This window comes from Ictalurus punctatus, chromosome 26, assembly GCF_001660625.3.
Source record: "Ictalurus punctatus breed USDA103 chromosome 26, Coco_2.0, whole genome shotgun sequence".
Classification (NCBI taxonomy): domain Eukaryota; kingdom Metazoa; phylum Chordata; class Actinopteri; order Siluriformes; family Ictaluridae; genus Ictalurus; species Ictalurus punctatus.
This window is the reverse complement of record NC_030441.2, coordinates 13,891,453-13,909,205: the sequence shown is the minus strand read 5'-3', so window position 1 is coordinate 13,909,205 and position 17,753 is coordinate 13,891,453. Positions and strand designations below refer to the sequence as shown.

Sequence of the window (17,753 nt, the reverse complement as noted above, 5' to 3'; positions counted from 1 at the left end):
AACTTAACTATGCAACTGAACAGCGTCACATCTAGTTAGAAAACACACACACACACACAAAATCCCCCACAGATATTTTTAACTGTTATGGTAATTTAGCATAATAACAAACTGCCTATCTCTGACGTTTATTTTGGCAATGCTAGTACATCTGTTATGAATACGTTTACAAAAGTCTTGTGAATAAGGCGTGCCAGCACAGAAATCTCTGCCATGAGGCATGAATTTAACCAGACCCACTTGAGCCATAAAAGTAAAAATACTTCACTTCGGCAAACCTACACTGTAATAATTGGTTAATAAACTGCTGCTGACATTTCTCATTCTTTAAAAAGGATATGGAAAAAGTTAATAAACTCTGCATGTTGTTAAGCCTGATGTGCATGGCACTTGTTCATCAGATTACACCGAGCTCCACAGCATGCATTATTCTGGCTGAACATCATCGTTTCCTTATAAACTCCTGATAAAGACGCGGAACAGAGGCTCATTCAGCGCATTCAGTGTGCTCGCTGCTGTGAATAAGTGTCTGGTGGTGTACTGGTGCAATGAGACGACACTCACTTATATACTGGCTTTAAAAGACTAGTCTGAGCTCAGATCTGAACAAAGAATGACTAAAGCTGGGTTCACGCTTTATGAGTTTGGCCACGATTTGGTCGTCTGAGACACGTTTTGAGAATCCTAAAAGATTCCTATAACCCTACGCCAAAATCTGTAGTCTTTGATCACTAGTTCGACGTGTTCCCCGACAGCCCATTAATATCCGTTGCGGTCCAATTTTTCCTCCGATTAAATTCTGGCAGTGTCAGAAGATTTGAGGAACAGTCATGTAGTGTGGCTTCTCCTACTCCATACGACTCGAGACTTCATGCATGCGTCCGTTTTTCACGTCTTGACATTCGTACAGTCCAACATTAATGACAACTGCGATCCTACAGCGTGACACGGCTTACAGCGGGGATCGTGTTCATACAGTCTGACAAGCAACAGTCGCAAACGACTATTAAAAATCGCACAGCATGCACCCGGCTTAATAGAATCCCCACTATGTTTATAAAGCCACAATATACAAGAACAAGGACTGGTCAGATGATGATGTACTACACTCACAATAAATTGCATCATGATGCACTTTTCTGAAAGTATTTCCAGTATTAGCTGCAGGAATTTTTCAAAACCTCACAATTTGACATGAAATCGATTCAGTACCACGATATAATTATAAATGGATTTGTTAGGAATCTTGATGTTTTTTTCCCCACCAGTTTACTCCCCAATTTGGTCTTGCCAAGTCCTACCCACTATATGACACTACCACTACCAATTGAAGAGGGTAAAGACAAACACATACATGAGACATGTCTGAGACATGTCAAGTGCATCTACCTGTTGCCCATGCTGCATCACAGGGCAGCGTAACACACTCGGAGGAAAGCGCCATCTACCCTCTTCAACATGCATAAACTCACAGATAGCTCTGATTGGCTAAACACAGTGACTGACAGGAGAGAGAGAGAGAGAGAGAGAGAGAGAGAGAGAGAGAGAGAGAGAGAGAGAGTGTATGCAATCCCTCCCATCCTGCTCTCTTGACTCCCAGGAACGGATGGCTGTGGCATTGCCAAGATTTGAACTCTGTCTTCTCAACACTGACATCCAAACTTCTTCTATATATCGAGAAGTCTTTCAAAACATGCATATGTGTGTAAATCTATACTATTCTGTAATAATTTTGCTGACATGGTTTGGCTCCTCAGAGGGAAGTCCATCCATCCATTTCCGTACTGCAAATCCTACACAGGGTCGTGGGGAGCCTGGAGCCTATCCTAGGGAACTTGGGGCGGGGGGGATTACCCCCCTGGACTGGGTGCCAACCCATTGTAGGGCGCACACTCACACACAATGAACAATTTGGAAATGCCAATCAGCCTATAACGCATGTCTTTGGACTGGGGAAGAAACCAGAGTACTCGGAGGAAACCCCCGGAGCACAGGGAGAACATGCGAACTCCACGCACACAGGGTGGAGGCAGGATTCAAAACCCCCCACCCCCCCACCGAACGTGCTAACCACTAAGCCACCGTGCAAGTCAATACAATACAAAGTTCTTCTGACTGATCGCCTTAATCCTATAATAAAACATTTCTATCCTAGTGGACGTAGGCTCTTCCAGATTGACTCTGCCTCCAACCACAGGGAAGGAGAGCTAACTGAATGGAGGATGAAAATGATGGTCTTGAGACATACCAATGTGCACTGAAGCTGGTAAGGGGACTTGTGGGTGCCCAACACCTTAGTAAGACACTATGATGGATTTTCCTTCAATTTGTCAGCAGTCTATGAATACAGCCATCAGGAGAACATGCATCTCAGTAGCTTAATAGCCAAACGTAATACTTCCATGACTGAAAAGCCAGTCCAGGTTTTTCAGGATGTGACACACACGCACACACAGACACACACACACACACACTGACCTATTTTCTAGCATGTTCTCTCTCCTCGTCTGTCTGCAGCATGCTGTGCAGCATTGAGGCAGCATATATACAGCTCTATGATATTCAAGCGCAACAATACCCTGATGGTTTAAAATTTATTATTTTTTTTTTTAAAGCTCATAGTGAATAAGCTCATAAGCTCATAGATTTTGGTGAAATATAAATTAGGATTAATTACCGTCAATTAAACTTTAATTTGCATTAATTATTCAATAAGGCTTTACTTTATTATGACTAAAAAAATCCCCAAAAACCCCCCCAAACAAACCAAAAAATGCAAAATAGATAGGATTTTAAACAGACATTTATTTAGTATGTGATCCTACATGTTATCACCTCCTTGGATGATATAAATGTGAGAGATACTCTTATTAATTTTATGAAAAATATCAGTAATACACCATTTGTGGTTGAATTCTAGTCAGAAAAGACCAAAAATTGTTGGGTTTTTTTTTTGGCAAAAACTGGATGTATAACATACTTCAACCCTTCAACTTTAAGAAAGCATACATATCTTTCAGCAGAAATGATCGAAAGGCTCATTTCTTCAGAATGTTTTCACTCTTTTCACACACAGATGGGTGCGTCATCCAGAAAAAATAATCACCTACTGTACTTGCGTACTAAATCATATTTGTTTGATGTTATTAACAGTACCACAACGTCTATTTAGAATGACACTATGCAAATTGGCCTATCACGACAAGTTATTTAAATACTTCTCTTGTTATACATTTGCTTGCACTCGTATTCTATGAACAAATGGATCTGAAGACAAAGATAAAGCCTGTCATTCTGAACTGTGTGTAGAAACAGGGCGAGTTTCTGTCACCACTGAAATGAAGCACACAGATTTCACATTAATGTATAAAACCTTGCTAGCCAAGTGGGATTCCGCCACATAGTGAATTTTGATTCAGAATAAAATTTCAGACACTGTTGTGATGGGAAAAATGGAGAGAAAAAACAAACAAACAAATATTTGAATAAAAAAACAACAACAACAAAACAAAGCAAATGAAAAACAGCAGACAAAAAAGACAGTTGGATGATATAGTGATAAATTCATATTAAACAGCATCGTGCAACATTTTGAAGGTTATTGCTTCTATACACCAACAAACTTAATCATTACTTTTTAAATCCGTTGAATCTTTTCCACTTCAACATTTTTTTTCATGTGATCATTGTTTTTCTTTGTTAGCTGTTTCAGAGTATGATATTTTTGCAGTATTGCCAAATCCTAGAACCCCTCTAACCCTCCCTTAACACACACACACACACACACACACACACACACACACGGCTTTGGCGCACCCACCTTTTTGACCTGTGCTTCTTTAATTTTCTCCAGAGCCACACGGATTTTTTCCGCCTTTGCTTTGGCAGCCTGCTCCTCCTACAAACGCACAACAATGTTACCACACAGACACACAAACAGACATGTGCACACACAAACACACAGAAAATTCCTTCACACCAGCAGGAGCATTGTGCATTGAATAATAATCTTTTTGAAAGTCGACAGGAGGAGTTCTGTCCTCTCACGCCCCCTTAAAATCAACCCTACCTGTCCCCTCCAACACACTGTCATCATGTCCATGTTCACTCTTCAAACCCAAAACACACGCCAGCTTGTGTCTCTGCGTGTGCTCGACTCACTATGCTACGCTACGCTCAGGACCTACTCACACGTCCATGTCCCGTCTCTCCGACCCTTTGGAGAATGAACGGCTGCTTTTTCATTTAAAAAAAAATACAATAAAAGTCCACATGAAAGGAGACGCAAAGCTGAAAATATCACAGACAAAACCCAACGTCGATCCGTTCAGGAGAAAAAATCTGGAGAGCCGTTGTGGGTTTTAGTAGAAACGCCAACAGAGATCGCCTTCAGCCAAAAAGTGGACTCCATGATGGGGGGAAAAAAAAAGAGTTAAAAAAAATACTAAACAAAAGTCAATCCTGGTTGCTCAGAAGGTGTGTAAAGCTGTAAGGAAGTGTGTGTGTGTGTGTGTGTGTGTGTGTGTGTGTATAAATATATATATATGTAGTGTCTAAATGAATGAGACACAGCTGGAGACATGGAGACACACTGAGGTGTTAGAAGACACGCTGCTGATCTTCAGCTCTACACACTGCACTCTAGAGGAGTGGGAGGGCTCAGAGAGAGAGAGAGAGAGAGAGAGAGAGAGAGAATTCCTCATTCACTACAACTGTCTGTCTCTCTTTCTCTGTCTATCACATCTCTCTTGCTCACTTGCCTTTATCTCCCTCTATCCGTCTGTCTCTCAGCTTCACTCATTCACTCTCACGTCTGTCTTTCTCTCACCATGCCCACTTCTGTCTGTCTACTTCTCTTTCTCTCACTCTCTCTCTCACTAGCCTACCTTCTTTGTCTCACACTTTGTGCCTGCATTTCTCTCTCCAGTTTTCTGTCCCACTCCCTACTTTCCTTTTACTGTCTCTCTCCATGTCGCTGATTGTCCATATCTGCTTTCCTGCTTCGTTGCTTCTGTAACTTTTTGTGTCTCTTTGCTCATGCCCCCCCCCACTCTCACAGCTCCTGTCGGTCTTCCCTCCTTGTCTGTCTGTCTGTCTGTCTCCTTACTTTGCTCCTAATATATCTAGCCATGTCCTTCACTGTCTATCTCTTAGTCTCCCTGCTTCACTCCTCCAGGCACATTCTTTCTGGGTCTCTTGGTTTCTTTCTTTCTGTCCCCTCCTTCTGTCTTTCTCTTCCGGTTTCTGTCTACACTCGTCCTTTGTCTCTCTCTGCTTTCTCTCTCTATCCAGTCCTGTTTTCCCTCACTCTATCTCTCTCTTTCTGTGTCTTAGACAGTCCTCTCTCTTTCTCTATCTTTGACGCCTCCCTGCTTCACACCCATGTCTTTCTCTCTCTGCATTTTCCCCTTTTTTCAATCGCTCTATCCATCACTGTCTCTCTCTCTCTCCACTACCACTCCACTGTCTTATAGTCTTTCTCTGTCCTCCTTCTGACTTTCTCTCTGTATCTCACTGTTTCATAGTTTCATGTCTGCACTCCTTTCTCTTTCTCTCTGCAAAACAGCTGCATTTCTCTGGGACCGTGTCCAATCTTGGGGTCTAATCCCCCCTCACAAACACGAGAAGCCTCCACAGAAGACCCTCTGCACCAATCGATCTATACAGCCGAAGCCTGAGAGCCAATCAGAGGGCGGCTTTTCCATGACCTTCTTTCTGGCGGCCAATCACGGAGAGTCTGGACAGACGTCTCGTATCGGCTCTTTTATCTCAGGCTGGTAAAAGAAGCAAGAGTTGATTTGGGAAATTTACAGTCTAAGCAGACAAGCTGTCTCTCTTTACTGATACATCTTTTATTGACAAACTCGGGAGAAATAATCCACCTAGTCATTCCGTTCTTAATTTCTGTCGCTTTGCTTCATTTCCTGTCTGTAGGCCAGGAGAGGGTGATGGAGAGGGAGGCAAACACAGAAGGAGTGAGAGATGCACTACGGATGCAACGCATATAAAAATGGAAACGTTGCAGATGGAAAAAGGAGAAGAATGCAGAGATAAAGAGAGACATGAACATGCAGAATTCTTGCAGGTCTTTGTCTAGGGTAAATTCCTGAGAGAGAGAGAGAGAGAGAGAGAGAGAGAGAGAGAGAGAGAGAGGGCAAGAGACACAGACACAGAGAGAGAGAGAGAGAGACAGAGAGAGAGGGCAAGAGACACAGACAGAGAGAGAGAGAGAGAGAGAGAGAGAGAGAGAGAGAGAGATAACAGGCTTTGCAGAGGTTGTTACAAAAATATTCAAATTCTCTTTGAAGTCTCTTGCCTTCTCTTCCCCCCCTCCTCTTCCTCCCTCGCTGTCTCTTCCATGTTCTGTAATTCACCATGCTGTCTCTGTGCTCATACAGAATAAATAATGTGAGCCCAGTTCAGTCTCTCTTCTCATCATTGCTAAAAAATACTCTAATGCTCCCCCCAAATCTCTTTTGTAGAGGTCCCCAAACTGTGGCCCTCATAAAGGATTTAACGGATACATTATGACTGGCCCGCTGAATAACTACATGGTTCACAAAAGAACAACCTATACGCTGAAGGCGACATTACGTTTAGTCACGTTAAGTCAGCCATTTATTTGTCCTCGGATAGACACAATAAACAGTGTTAATAAGTTTATTGTAGCTGTCTTTTCTGTGACTGATACCATCTAATAGTGTACTCGTAAGCTACTGGAGAATGCAGGGCATTTACACGCACAAACAATTACTTCTTCGTTTGTTGCAAGGAAAAGGCGCCATTATTTTGAATCCAAACATTTAAAGAAAAATATGACTGCATGCAAGGACACGTGCAAGACAAAGAAGGACACGTGCAGACAAAGAATCGAAATAAAAAAAAGAACTGGAAACACAGCAGAACTCGTTTTTAAGACAACCTCAACTGAAGGAGTCGTGCCAAACAAATAACATGCAGCTGAAAACCTCTCTCAGACGAGGAGTTTGTGTGTCTTGAAGGGGAGTTTGTTTGTCCAGATGGGGAGTTTGTGCGTCCTGAAGGGGGGTTTGTGCTTGTGTGTCCAGAAGGGGAATAAGTGTGTCCGGACGGGGCTAAGTGTGTCCGGACGGGGAGTAAGTGTGTCTGGACGAGGAGTAAGTGTGTCCGGACGGGCGGGGAGTAAGTGTGTCCGGACGGGCGGGGAGTAAGTGTGTCCGGACGGGGCTAAGTGTGTCCGGACGGGCGGGGAGTAAGTGTGTCAGGACCGGGAGTAAGGCGTGTCAGGACGGGGAGTAAGGCGTGTCCAGGCGGGGAATAAGTGTGTCCTGAAGGGGAGTAAGTGTATCCGGACGGGGAGTTCGTCGGTCCTGAAGATACTATAAGAGAAGAATCCTTATCATGAGAAGGACTGAAGAAATGGGAAGAAACCTTCATGTCCAGCTACAGCATAAAAATATTTTTAAAAACGGACGTTTTTTTTTTGCTAGCACTTGATGACAGTAATGATGTGCGATATGCTGCACAGCATCTCATATTTATATGTGGAGTTGACAGAGTCAACTTTGAGATATCTGAAGAAACTGCTTCTTTATGAAGCCTCAAAAGTACAACAATGGGAGAGTATATTTTTGAGAAGGTTCGCCAAACAATGGAATATTTGCGACTTGACTGGGCAAAGCTCACAAACGAGACAACTGGCGGTGCAGCGAGCGCGGTCGGCACAACACGGGGGCTGCTTGGCCTTGTCGATAAGGAGAGGGATGAACGAGGCCACTACATATCCACTTGCTTAATTCACCAGCAAGACTTGTGTTGCAAAGTAATCAATACATCACCATACCAACAATGTCTCAGGAAAGTGTATTGCGTAATCATTCATCATGATATCGATATTATATCGATATTAATCGCTCAATGCTAGGTAGTACCTAGCTTTTTAAACTGACGTGACAGAATTGCTGAACGTTCTTAATTTGCAGCATCAAGGCAAAGGTATGATATGTATTCTCATGTGAAAGCATTCGAAGTCAAATTAGTACTGCTTCTAAGACAAATATAAGCTATTTACTGAGAAACCACTGATCCGATTCCCAGCCAGAAAATGTGTGGAAGCGCTGAAACTGCTGAAGAGGGAGTCTGAGGTGAGATATCCATGCAAACGACATTCATCTTTTACAAAACCCATTTGCTGCTGACAGATGACACATTGCCTTGTTATCAAATGGAGCTGGTTGAAATGCAGAACTGTGATGCTTTGAAAAATGCTTTCAGGGCAAACAGCGTAATTGACTTATGTGCCTCTCTACCCAACTTCACTTTCCCGAACATCAAAAAGAACAGTCTCAACATGTCTACCGTCTTCGACAGCACTTATATCTGTGAGCAAACCTTCTCAAGTTTGAAATTAATAAACACGGCAATAAGATCAGTACCTCAACAATACATCTCATATAGTTTAGCTTTAAAACGTACGATCGGGAAGGTGTTGGACATGAGGACAGTGTTGGAGCACATGTGGACTGTTTCAGGGCACATGGGGACAGTACCCAATGCCATCTCAATGTCCAGCAGATGGTGTTTGGGAACATGGGAATGGTGTTGGGGCACATGGAGATGGAGTTGAGGCACATGGGGACGGTGTCGGGGCGTAATGGGGACAGTGTCTAGAGCGCAATGGGGACATTGTCGAGAGCGCAATGGGGACAGTGTCGGACGCAATGGGGACATTGTTGAGAGCGCAATGGGGACAGTGTCGGACGCAATGGGGACATTGTCGAGAGCGCAATGGGGACAGTGTCGGACGCAATGGGGACATTGTCGAGAGCGCAATGGGGACAGTGTCGGACGCAATGGGGACATTGTCGAGAGCGCAATGGGGACAGTGTCGGGATGCAATGGAGACAGTGTCGGGGCACAATGGGGGAAGTTGCGACTTCGCATACGTTTAAAATAGGCCAATAAATGACTGCCAGAGAAAACAAATATAGCAGCCAAGTGGTTTCATGTTGCTGCTTACAGAATACCACTAGCTGTCTAATACGTAAATCTAATAGTTCTGGAGAAATATTTGTGCATGAGTGCATGTGACAGAGACACAGAGAGACAGATTATTTAGATTGTGTAAACGGATCAATGTCCCTCAGAGACATCGCATGTTCTAGAAACCAATCAAAAGTTTACATGTGCATGTTTATTGGCGTGTACGCGTCGCCAAAACACATTTCCAACTCATATCAAACTGTGAGTCTCTCTGTAAATACACGGCAATCCTCAAAGCCTTAAATATACAAACAACCACCCACAAACATACACAATAACCTGTACAGCTAAACGGTGGAGTACAGGTGGTGCTCCATCCTGAGAGTTAATGTTCACTGATTAAATTCCCCATTGCGGTTAACCTTGTTAGTCACAAGATATTACACAGCTGTCTTACTTGAAAACAATTTAGCTAAACAAAAATATCTGGCTTGATAATAGCGGTACTAAATAAAGTTAGCAAAGCAGTGTCACACCATGTGGTCTTAATAGAATTAAGGATTAAATCAAATAAAGTATTAGATAAGCCTCTGTCATACTTATAAGGTGGTTAATCCAGTAGTTAAACGTAATGACAGAACTCACATAGCTAGTCAGCTCACCAATGTATCTTCCGAGTCTTCAGAAGAACTAGCATAGTTATACTGTCTTTTAAAAAAGCAGCCAAAAGTCCAAGGGAAAAGAAGGTAAGCCTGAGCTTCCTGAACTGTTTCTTAAATCAGCTTTCTAGAAATTAAATCATTTCTAGCTGACACTCACTAGCTAGTTCAGCACAAAAGCTACCAGACTGAGCGTGTGAAGGCTAACATGGACTTCCTCGAAGATACAGCAAATCTTTTCAAACTGCTGCTTGTGCACCGTGATAAGAGGAGAACACTACTGCACTGTTATGTGGTACTGGGGACAGATCAAAAGAGAACAATGTAAGACCACCATTGACAATTACACTCTCCTGGGATCATGTGAACTCCTGACAACAAGACACAACTTTTGGTATACAGGAAATCCCACATAGTGTCAGACTTTCACCTCAAATACAAACTCTTTGGAAATGTGAAACAAATACAGCTCAATAATACTGTAGGTTTGACTTCAACATCTCCAATAATACCAACAGTTGTGGTAGGTGACGTAAACTACAACGCTGACGTGTAAAAAAAACACACAAAAAAACAACATATTCATGTACATGTTCTGCTGGTGTGAAGGTAAAACAAGTTGATACCCATGCACATTATATCTTCAGTATTTATAAAAGGGTTCTTCAGTTTGTTCCTCTGGTCAGAACCTTACCATGTAGAACCTCATTGGAGAATTTCCCTATGAGAGATGTTTCCATGCACAACCAATGTAGGAAGTTACAAACTCTAAAGAACCCTTCTTTAACAATCTAAAGAACCCTTGTCGATGAGTGTAAATATAAAATACAAATAGAAAAAAACCCAGCCCTTCAATGTATACACTCATTGGCCACTTTAATAGGAACACCAGTAATCCTGCACATTTATGCAGTTAAACAATCTGCGAAATCACGTGGCAGCAGCACGATGTATAAAATCATGCAAACACAGGAAAAGAGCTTCAAGTAATGTTCACTTCAAATACCAGAATGGGGAAAAAGTGTGATCTCTGTGACTTTAACCGTGGCATGGTTGTTGGTGCCAGATGGGCCAGTTTGAGTATTTCAGAAACTGATGATCTCCTGGGAATTTCACACAAAACAGTCTCTAGAGTTTACACAGAATGGTGTGAAAAACAAAAAACACTGAGTGAGCGACTGTTCTGTGGGTGGAAACAACTCGGCCAGATGAGTTCGAGCTGCCAGGAAGGATACAGTAACCCGTATAATCACTCTTTACAACTGTGGTGAGCAGAGAAGCATCTCAGTATACACAAATCATCAAACCTTGAGGTGGATGGGCTACAACAGCAGAAGATCACATTGGGTTCCACATCTATCATCATGGGCACAGGTTCACCCAAACCGGACAGTTGAATTTTAGATGGAATTTTTTTTTTTAAACCACCTGGTCTTTTTCCAGTCTTCAACTGTCCAGTTTCTGTGAGTCTGTTCCGTAATGAATGTGCAGTTGTACAGGTGTTCTTAATAAAGCGATTGTATGCATCTCATAATAACAATGCTGATCTAGAATTAGTTTCAAGCATGTTCCTGTAGTGGGACGTAGTACAACAAGAAGGCTAAAACCAATCCAAGATCAACATTTAACAACAACAACAACAACAATGATAATAATAATAATAATAATAATAACAATAACAACAAAGTTAAATGCATCAACAATTTCCTGCGGTGTCTGGGTTGTCTAAAAATACACAGACCATCTGGGTTTAATTTCCCTGAAAGCACTGTAGCTGTATATGTATACATATTAGAGCATGCTCATTAAACCATTATTTTGGAAACTGGGCATAAACTCTCAGAGAGACATTCCTTTTATTTACTTTTTTTGCCACAAGAAAGTAAACTGAAGTAACAAAGCTGTAACTGTACTTAGCACAAATTACTTCTTTGTGCTCTCAATTTGCTCTTTTGAGTTCAGTAAACACAGTATATATTTACTGGATAAGCAGGCCAAGCAGATTACAGCTCAGTCTAGCTCAAAGTTTATTTACATGTCTTACCAGATTTTAGTTTTCCCTCCAAAATACTGGTGGTCCTTTCATTTTCTTTACAGGAAACCAACAATTAACCAAAACACAAGCACAATTTTCAGAGCTCTGCAGACTTGCAGGTTGGTCAGACCTGGTTTGAGAGTTCTCTTTTCCACTGATTTAAGACCAGCTCAGCATACACCAATCCTTAATCTTAAACAATGTATGAAGAATAGTAGAGCTGATCTTAGAATCAGTGTTTAATAGTTAAAAACGTCCAGCAGCACTGTCATGATGATAAAACAACAAAACTCCTGTGAGAAGAGAAAGTAAGGGGGAGGAGCTTATAATCATGTGGGCGTGGCAGAAGCAGGAAAGCAATAAGGGTGAGGCTATGCAAATCAGATGAATCTAAGGGTGGAGTTAGGAGGCATTGATAAACACAGATCATTCACACGCAGAGAGATTTTTTTTTTTTTTTAAAAGGGGGGGAGGAGCAAGCGAAAGGCGTCACCTTGGTCAGCAGGTGAGAGGGCTTTCCTGCAATGCTTTTGAGAATCAGAGAGGTCTCCCTGTCCAGGTAGGAGTGCTTTAACAACAGCAAGGAGAAAGACAAACAAGATCAGTCAGTGCACAATGAGCAATATTTGTGATCTGGTCAATCTAGAAAATGTGCAATCGATCATTATAAAAAGTGTGAAAGCGATGCGTGTGTTGATTGTAGTGTATTAACTGAATATGGGGGAAAAAATTATGATAATCACTAGAAGTATGATCAAATAAACCAAGGGAAAAAAATCATAATGAATAAACATGATTAACAGTTCAGGAGTCACGAAGTGCAGCAGCGTAAGCGTTCTTGGATTGCGCTGTAATGAATCGTTCAATCAGAAATGGAAACTTGGAGCCTTAAGTTGTAATTAAGGACTTAACTGGCCATTTTATCAGGTCGACCTACCATATACGTCACTTTGTAGGTAATTACTGACTGCAGCTCTATAAGAGGTCAGTACTCAGTACTACCAATGTTCATAGTGTGACAAAGTAGACAGAATTTTAATGTCAATGGAAGCTGGAGATGTTAAAATGAGCATTCCCGATGCAAAGTGGGCGGGGCAATCGACAGAACATCATGCAATAGGAATGAGTGACCGCTGGTATGTTTCAACACCCCCTAACCATCCAGGACTTCTGGCTTTGATTTACAAACTAGAACAGCACATGTGTTTTCAACATTTGGTACATCAAAACCCTTTTTACACTCTTAAAATTGACAAAACATTTAGTTTTACACCTATTCGTACACTAGTGGACGTTGATGCGGTGCAATGATACAATTCATTCACAACCAGTTCCCTTCAGAATTTAAATTTTTAGTGGGAAGACGTATAATGTGTGGGCAAAAGGGTGGTTTTGTGTATGTTCTGTACATCAGATATCGTACTAGACATGGCAACTGGAAGTAAACTCACCATGGGAACCATAGCAACCCCAATTTCAGGATATATGGAAAAAAGCTTCCACATCAACATTACCAACATCAACTGCCAATTGTTAGAGGACAGGAAGTGACCTATATGGTAGATTTACCAAAATATGGCCAATGAGTGATAAAATGTAAGTACACCTAATAAAATAGCGACTCTGTGTATAAAAAAAAAAAACCCTGGTAGAACAATAAATATAGTAAGTACATAAAAAGGTGCTCCATATAGCAATGAGTTGAACAGAAATGTTCTGGTGTCTGTTATCGAAACCTACGTACATGTAGAACTGTATAAACACTACAATTGGAAATGGATGTAACATCCACAAGCAGATTTTGTGTTCAGAAAAACGTATTATTTCTCCTAAGATTACCTTTGCATAATCAACGGAACAGTCGTTTACTACTTCCACGGAAAGAAACCTAAATCTATTACTATTATAGCTGTCAATTTTTTTAAGCTGTGTTACAATGGAGTCAACCCATTCAAATCTCAGCTTATTTATTCTAAATTATTTAGCAAGTACAATAAAACTAATAGAAAAACTCTGCAGTTACATGAGAGCGTAACTGCACATTCATATTCGTCACACACACACTTACAGTGCACTGATCCACTTCGCCCTCGCGGGAGGTGAAGTCTAGGTGCCGTCTGGCTGCGTTACCATTGACCCTTCTCAATGATGCATGCTGGGAAAAGGGGCACGGGCCACGTGGTGACATCACAGGCATACAGGTAAAGAGAGACATGTCAATCATGCAGGAAGGCAAGGAGAGGATGGGAACAGGGAAGCAAAGGTCAAAGGTTAAAGTAAATCAGGTGTTTGCATTTAGCCCCTGTGAGCTTACTTTTGCTCCCGGATGTCATATTGACTTCTTTTTCTCTCTAATCCCTAACCTTTCAATCCTATTTATCACTCTGTGTTACTTTAAATACACCTTATCTTAATGTGTACATGTTTTAAATCTACAGTGTAAATGATTTGGTGTTTCTGAAATAAGTAAGTGATAAAAAACTTGAGGATGTGCCGTCAACGGTTATCACCCTGAAGCACATCCTCAAGTGTTTTACTCCTTAACGCCACAGCAATCTGCCAAAGCTTACAGGTTTGTAATTTATTAATGAATGGCACACGCGTTTTAACTGTTTATAGTTCCGTTTAACGTTGTGCAATATCCGTGAAACAAGTTGATTCCTGTTATCACTTATCCTATAGCAGCTATAAACACTTGCTTCCTCCCCCCATCTTTCTTTATGTTAGTAAGACATGTCATGTTATTGGCCTTCGATTACATGGCACAACGGCCATAAGTCCCTGTGAGAGTTGTTTCTATAGAAACAATGTATGAGAATGAGTGCACTGATATATAACCGTGATTTGACTTGCAGACAGAACTACTGTTTATTTCAGAAAATGAATCAAAACCTTTAAATCAATCAGATTTGAGAATTCAGCAGCACTGTGGTATAAATTTATATAATGAATCTGTGCAGTAATCATAATAAATGGTTTTTTTTTTAATGTGGAACGGGTCCTTGGTTGCCTAAATTTCTGCTACAGACTAGCAAACTGTCCTCTGATTCCCCCCTTTCACGTCCTTTGACCATTTTACTCTCACTATCCTACAGACCCAGGCTGACAATTCTGAGCTGAAAAGAGTGTAAAGTAGATATTAAAGCTTGTCTGAAAAGCGGACGGTTTAGAAATTATCATAATAAAGCTCCTGTTTAATAAAAAAAAGATTAATATAAGCAGCCTGGATCTAGGCGTTGTGACAGGTCAGTCATGCTCATCTTGCAAAATGACACACTGGACAAAAGGGCAGGCGAGGCGGCGCCACTCATGCTGTCAGCGTGGGGTTTACAACGCATGCACGCACATAAATAACTGGCATCACAATGCTAATTAATTAGCTGTAGCTGAAATGGTAATTGCAATTACACACAGTGGGCAAGTGGGTTAATTGAGGACAGACACACTCACTCATGCACACACACAGTCGCACACTGGGCCTTTTTCTACTGCATACTAACAACACTGTAGCAAAGTCTTTGGTCATTGGTCAGTGGTTCGAGTTTAGATTTGAGAGACAGCGCTTGGGGAGGCGCTAGCAGTGTATTGTAACCAAACAAAAGAAAAATGCTTTCCTTTTTTTCTTTTATTTTTAACGGCCATTTTATTTTCATTACTATCATCACCGATACCAACCCAGCTGTCTCTAGAGAATGAACAAGAACCCTAAAATCTGCTCGTTCCTGTTTGGATTTTGTTTTTCAATGTACAATACAAAAGAGCCCACACACACACACACACACACACACACACACACACAATGACATCATGATACAAAGCTTGTTAAACCACATCTGGTTTCCGTTAAAACCAGCCAAATCTCAAAAAAGTAATTTGATTACACCATAGGAGAGTCATTGTGGCTCGCCTTTTAGATTTTTTTTTGTGTGTGTGTGTGTGTGTGTGTGTGTGTGTGTGTGTATTTCTACTTTTATTTCATTAATTCTCTCTAACAGATGTACTGAAACTGTGAGAATCCTAAATCCACTAAAAAAGTAACATGAATATTTTAAGAATGAAGTAAGGAATAAAACATTATTATTATTTTCCTACAGAATGTTTTACTCTTCCTATACCACAGCAGTTTGACAACAATAACAATGTTTAATTAATTAAAGTAACACAATTTGTTTCTTTAAAAAAAAAAAAAAAGTTACACTGCTGTTGAAAATCCATGAAACGAGTTGGTTCTTGTTATCACTTACGTTCACCAGCTTGTTTTTATCCTCTAAGTTAATAAGACAAAAAAAAAAAAGTACAGTCCCCTCCGAAAGTATTAGAACGGCAAGGCCTAAGGCCATTTCCCCTCTTTTCACAGCTTCAAAATGGCTTGATTTTCTCCCATAGACAGCTCTCTGGTCTTGAAACTGGAAAAGTCATTAGAAGTTGCGTTTTCAGTTAAATTTGGGGAAACCACTTGAAGCATTCGTTGTGTTGAACTATTTCAATTGCTTTTGTTTGATTTGTTCATTGCAAACAGCTGAAAGTCTGTACATTCTGACAATAAACCTGATTTATTGAATACTTTTGATTGCAACTGTAGATGTAAATATGAGTAAACGAAAGCTGAAATTCTGATCTATCGTCTCAGATTCATCTTATGAACTCAAACCCAAATGTCTTCAATGTATAGAGAAAACAAAAGAATTGACCTTGCCGTTCTAATACTTTCGGAAGGGACCGTAGCTTGTCATGTTCAGACAAACCGGGATGTGCAGCGTCCTCTCTCCTGAACACTTTCCTGCGTCGGAAAACTTACTGTTACAACTTTACCTTTGGTTTTGATAAAGCGCTCACACTGGAGTCTCCTCCCGACATATTCAAACGAGTTGTTACTGCAGAAGCTCTAACATATTAGAAACCTTAATAATATAATATAAACCTCACAACCGGATCTACAACCGGACTCCAAGGCAGATTTTATCCCACGAAATATCTCCCAAAAGCCTTCTTTATTTTCTCTATTTGTACCACAGCGTGTAATAGCAGAATTCTCTCACATCTGTTTTGTTCTGTTTAGAAATCTAATTCAATTTTTGTTCACAGCCGAGCCAAAGCCTGGTGAAATGTGCCACTATTGTATTCTCACCCTGGAACTGGGAGCACTACTGTCCTCCATGACCTCAGAGTGCAAAGCACCCTGGGAAAGGAGTCACAGGCTTGCATCATTTACTTCTGATCTCTGCTTGTGGTTTTATTTTGTACATTCTCTAAACTCTTGTGTAAGTCCCTAAAAGATTTTGTTACTATTTGTAAGAGAAGCAAAAAAAATAAATAAATCGAAAAGACGAGGGGAAATGAATACATGAAGAAATATTAGTTTAAATGGTGTGATGTGTTGCAACTGCATGTGTGTGTACCTCTGTGCTGGTTTGGTTCTGCGCCTCCCCGTCCTGCCCCCTTGTGTCCAGTGAGTCCATGCTGGAGGCAGAGACGGAGTTGACGCTGGAGCGCGACGAGCGACTGACAGATCGTGCCTCCTGGTCGCTGGCCCCGCCCACTGAGCCTGCACGCCTGAGCTGAGAGTTGCTCACGGAAGACTCTGAAGTCTGACGGGCGGCTTCGTCCATGCTCCGTGAGGCCTGCTCGAGCTGGGCCGTGATGTCTTCCAGAGAGAAGTTAGACGCCATTGGTCGGCTCTGGCTGCCACCCACTCGCACTGTACCTGCTGGAGAGGCGTGGCTGCTGCTGCACGCACTCCCCCCGCTGCTGCCTCCGGCATGGCGGGCGCTGGCCGAACGCCCCTGTGCAGCCCGCTGGCGAGACTTCGCGTCTGTGGGACGACCGGAGGAGGAAGATGAGGAAGAAAAGGAGGAAGAGGACGAGGAGGACGAGGAGGAAGGCTTGCCGATGGTACTGAGCTCCTGCTCGATGGAGCACAGGTCGGCCATGAGAGCGTCCAGGTCCACCGGCTCACCCTGGTTTATGGCTTCTGTAGAGGAGAAAGAGGGAAAGGTGTTACACACACGCACACGCACACACACACAGTGATGTATGTACATAATTATCTGTGCCCTTTTAAAACTGAAAACACTAAATGATATATAAACCCAAAGCCG

At 41.7% G+C, this 17,753-nt stretch overlaps 1 protein-coding gene across 6 annotated transcripts in view; it reads right to left on the bottom strand.

Annotated features, from left to right (window-relative positions):
• The window catches only part of raph1b (Ras association (RalGDS/AF-6) and pleckstrin homology domains 1b), a 71,497-nt gene that overhangs the window by 11,292 nt on the left and 42,452 nt on the right, over nt 1–17,753 (bottom strand). For 2 of the 6 annotated variants that reach the window (XM_047151140.2, XM_017457139.3), the window contains 4 exons: nt 17,055–17,626; nt 13,724–13,810; nt 12,149–12,223; nt 3,821–3,898 (listed from right to left, as the gene is read on the bottom strand). In XM_047151140.2, coding sequence (XP_047007096.2) covers nt 3,821–3,898; nt 12,149–12,223; nt 13,724–13,810; nt 17,055–17,626 — 812 coding nt within the window. Of the gene's footprint in view, nt 1–3,820; nt 3,899–4,069; nt 6,120–12,148; nt 12,224–13,723; nt 13,811–17,054; nt 17,627–17,753 lie in introns of those variants that run through there. The other 4 variants (XM_017457140.3, XM_017457141.3, XM_017457142.3 and 1 more) reach the window with 4 other exon arrangements.